This window comes from Eurosta solidaginis, chromosome 4 (assembly GCF_040869045.1).
Source record: "Eurosta solidaginis isolate ZX-2024a chromosome 4, ASM4086904v1, whole genome shotgun sequence".
NCBI classification, from domain to species: domain Eukaryota; kingdom Metazoa; phylum Arthropoda; class Insecta; order Diptera; family Tephritidae; genus Eurosta; species Eurosta solidaginis.
The window spans coordinates 240,103,920-240,107,397 of record NC_090322.1 but is presented as its reverse complement, the minus strand read 5'-3'; the positions used below and the strand labels follow the sequence as shown (position 1 = coordinate 240,107,397).

The 3,478-nt window shown below is 36.8% G+C and overlaps 1 protein-coding gene across 1 annotated transcript; it reads left to right on the top strand.

The window, feature by feature from the left end:
- The first annotated feature begins 328 nt into the window (after window positions 1-328).
- Window positions 329-3,023, top strand: LOC137251140 (probable arginine--tRNA ligase, cytoplasmic). The gene is made up of 5 exons (XM_067785259.1): window positions 329-458; window positions 537-677; window positions 736-1,106; window positions 1,179-1,508; window positions 1,815-3,023. The coding sequence occupies exons 1-5, from the start codon at window positions 417-419 to the stop codon at window positions 2,965-2,967; spliced, it is 2,037 nt and encodes a 678-aa protein (XP_067641360.1). The 5' UTR covers window positions 329-416; the 3' UTR covers window positions 2,968-3,023.
- The last annotated feature ends 455 nt before the right edge of the window (window positions 3,024-3,478 follow it).

Genomic DNA, 3,478 nt, shown 5'->3' with positions numbered 1-3,478 from the left:
ACTTTAAAATTTGAATTAAATAATCTAAAGTTTTGTTTTGAAACTGAGTCGAGAACTGTGCGTGTGAATGTGCGAATTTTCACCGATCAGCTGTTAGTTGCGCTACTTGGTAAAATTTACAATGTCCATGTGTGTGGGCATGGCGCAACGATACAAGGTGGCAGCATGGAACAGCTGATTACAAACTTTTTTATTTGATTTGACACATCAACTTCCGGCGAAGTACGATTTTGACATTTGTCCATCGAATTTACAAAAACAAAGTACATGGAATTTTAATTTATGTTTGTAGGTATGTCACCATGCTGCCACCTTGTATCGTTCCGCTATGTGTGTGGGTTATCTACCGGCCGTTCTTTTGCTGTCTATGGTGTTATAAATAAAATAATTTTAATTATAAGCACATTCAGGACGATATGTCAACATTAGAAGGTGAAAATGCTGCACTCAGCGAAATGGTTTGTTCATTCCAATAAACGCAGAGAAATTCTTTAGCATGAGACCTAATATTTCGTATAATTTTTCCGTGTTAATAGGAGCGTATTACTGCCAAGTTGCAAACACAAATAGAGCAAACAAAGCGTGGCGAGGGACTAGAATTTGAAGATGATGAAGAATATATGAAATTGCAGACTGAAAATCTGAAGCTGAAACATCGTTTGGCTATTTTAAATAAGGTGAGGGGATATTACTATAATATATACTTAAAAGATCTTTAATATTTCATAATGTCAGGCTATTGCTGCTGAACAAAATGCTACAAGCAGTGCCAAGCACTACGTACCAGCTACTTTGCCCACTGCTATTGATGAAATGATTTCCATAACTGAACATCTGGTGGATTTATTTACAAATGCTATTGCTTTGGCATTTCCACAACTTGCCGGCACAACAGCCATAATATCATCCGTTAATGCTTCTGCAGCTAAATTTGGTGATTATCAATGTAATAGTGCTATGTCACTAGCAAAAACTCTAAAAACATCTGGTATAAATAAATCACCGAGAGTTATAGCTAATGAAGTTGTTAAAAATGTTGCACAATCGCCACTGGTTGCTAAAACTGAAGTTGCTGGTGCTGGTTATATAAATGTATTCCTGAAAAAGTAAACGAATTGTGTGTAGAATTATGAAAAAAACATTAATTTACCAATATTTTTCTAAAATCTCTTCCGTAGGGAATATGCATTGAATGTTATATCGAATATGTTGCGTTTTGGCGTAAAACCACCGTTGTGTCGCAAGCAGCGGATACTTGTAGACTTTTCTTCACCCAATATAGCCAAACAGATGCATGTTGGCCATTTGCGTTCAACTATTATTGGGGATTCAATTTGCCGTTTAATGGAATTTTTGGGACACGATGTGTTGCGGATCAATCACCTGGGTGATTGGGGTACACAATTCGGTATGTTGATTGCACATTTGGAAGAGAGCTTTCCAAATTATATCAACGAAAGTCCACCTATTGGCGATTTGCAAGCTTTCTACAAAGAATCGAAAAAGAGGTGAGTTCTGTTATTTCTAAGTTACAGAATATAGCTATTGGGATTCCTCCAGGATCATTTCAGTAAGTTTCTACGGAGCTTTTCACGCAACAGGTTAAGCTTATTGCTTACTAGCGAAGGAATCAGTGGTATGAATAGAGCAATTAGTTTGTCTTTTGGGATTGGTTAAGAGTATCTTCAGGAATATAATAGGGCCAAATTTGATATAAATACATATGCTTTTTACTGAAATGTTTTGATCCCAATGTAATAAACTGTTCGAAATTTTTAAAATTTACTCATAAAAATATGTATATATTCACACAGATTCGACGAAGATGAAGAATTCAAAAAACGCGCCTACAATTGTGTTGTTTTGTTGCAAAGTGGTGATCCAAATTCAACTAAAGCATGGACACAAATTTGCGATGTATCGCGTGCAGAGTTCCAAGCTATATACGAGCGTTTAGATGTAAGAATCCATCCGATTGGTGAATCCTTCTATCAGTCACGTATGATAGATATTGTGAAATTCTTAGATTCAAAAGGTTTACTCGAGGAAGATGAAGGGCGGAAAATAATGTGGCCAGATGAAACTAAAACAGGTATCCCATTGACCATCGTTAAATCTGATGGTGGTTTTACCTATGACACATCAGATATGGCGGCAATACGTTATCGCTTATACGAACAAAAGGCGGATTGGCTGGTATATGTAGTCGATTCTGGTCAAAGTACACATTTGCAAAATATTTACCGTGCCGCTGAACGTGCTGGTATATTTGATCCGAAAACCCAGCGGGCCGATCATGTAAATTTCGGTGTTGTGTTGGGTGAAGATGGTAAAAAATTCAAGACACGTTCCGGCGAAACAATTAAATTGTCCGATCTATTAGATGAAGGCTTGAAGCGTGCGTTGGATAAGCTGTTGGAAAAAGAGCGTGATAAGGTATTAACCGCAGAAGAATTACGCGCTGCACAAGAATCTGTTGCCTATGGTTGTATCAAATATGCTGATTTGAGTCATAATCGTGCCAATGATTATGTTTTCTCATTCGACAAAATGTTGGAGGATCGCGGGAATACCGCTGTATATTTACTCTATGCATTTACGCGTATTTGCTCAATTTCACGCAATTGTGGTGAAGATTTCTCAGATTTGGGTAAAGTTTTAGATGCTGGCGTCATTATCAAATTGGAACACGAAAAGGAATGGAAGCTGGCCAAGACCTTGCTCAAGTTTCATGATGTTCTGAATAGAATATCAAAAGATCTATTTATACATCCACTTTGTGAGTACTGTTATGAAGTGTGTACGGTGTTTTCTGAATTCTACGATAATTGTTATTGTATTGAGAAAAATAAAAGCGGTGAGATCGTAAAAGTGAATCGTGGCCGAATTTTGTTATGCGAAGCTACATCCGCAGTATTGAAGCAATGCTTAAACATTTTGGGCTTAAAGCCAGTTGCTAAGATTTAACATTTTTACTTTGAGATTTGAAACTTTTCACAATAAAAATAGCATAGCTTAAAAAATGTACTTTTATTCAATTCAGGGCCCGTATTACGTGTTAATTTAATTTAATTTATTTATTATTACGGCTGTTTAGGCCTAAAACTTAAACTACTAAGTACAATTCATTATTATATCATTTATTTCTATTGAATATGCTGTTGGAATGCCATGTGATTCCGATCAGCATATTTACAGGCGTAACAAACGGACGAGTCTGGGAGCCAGTCATTTAAGGAAGGTTGGAAAGGACGCGTTTCCAATCCTCCAGGGCTCCCAGCTTAAGGCAACAAAATTTGGAACTTATATTTTTCAATTATATTTGTATTTTAAGCTGTCGGAATGTATTGGTCTCCGATCAACACAGCTAAACACGTCTTTGGATGTTGGAAATTGAAGTGTACCCAATCACCCCTCAACTTTGTTTAGTAAAGACGCTGTCGGAACGCATGAAGATTCCGATCAGCACATCTCAAAA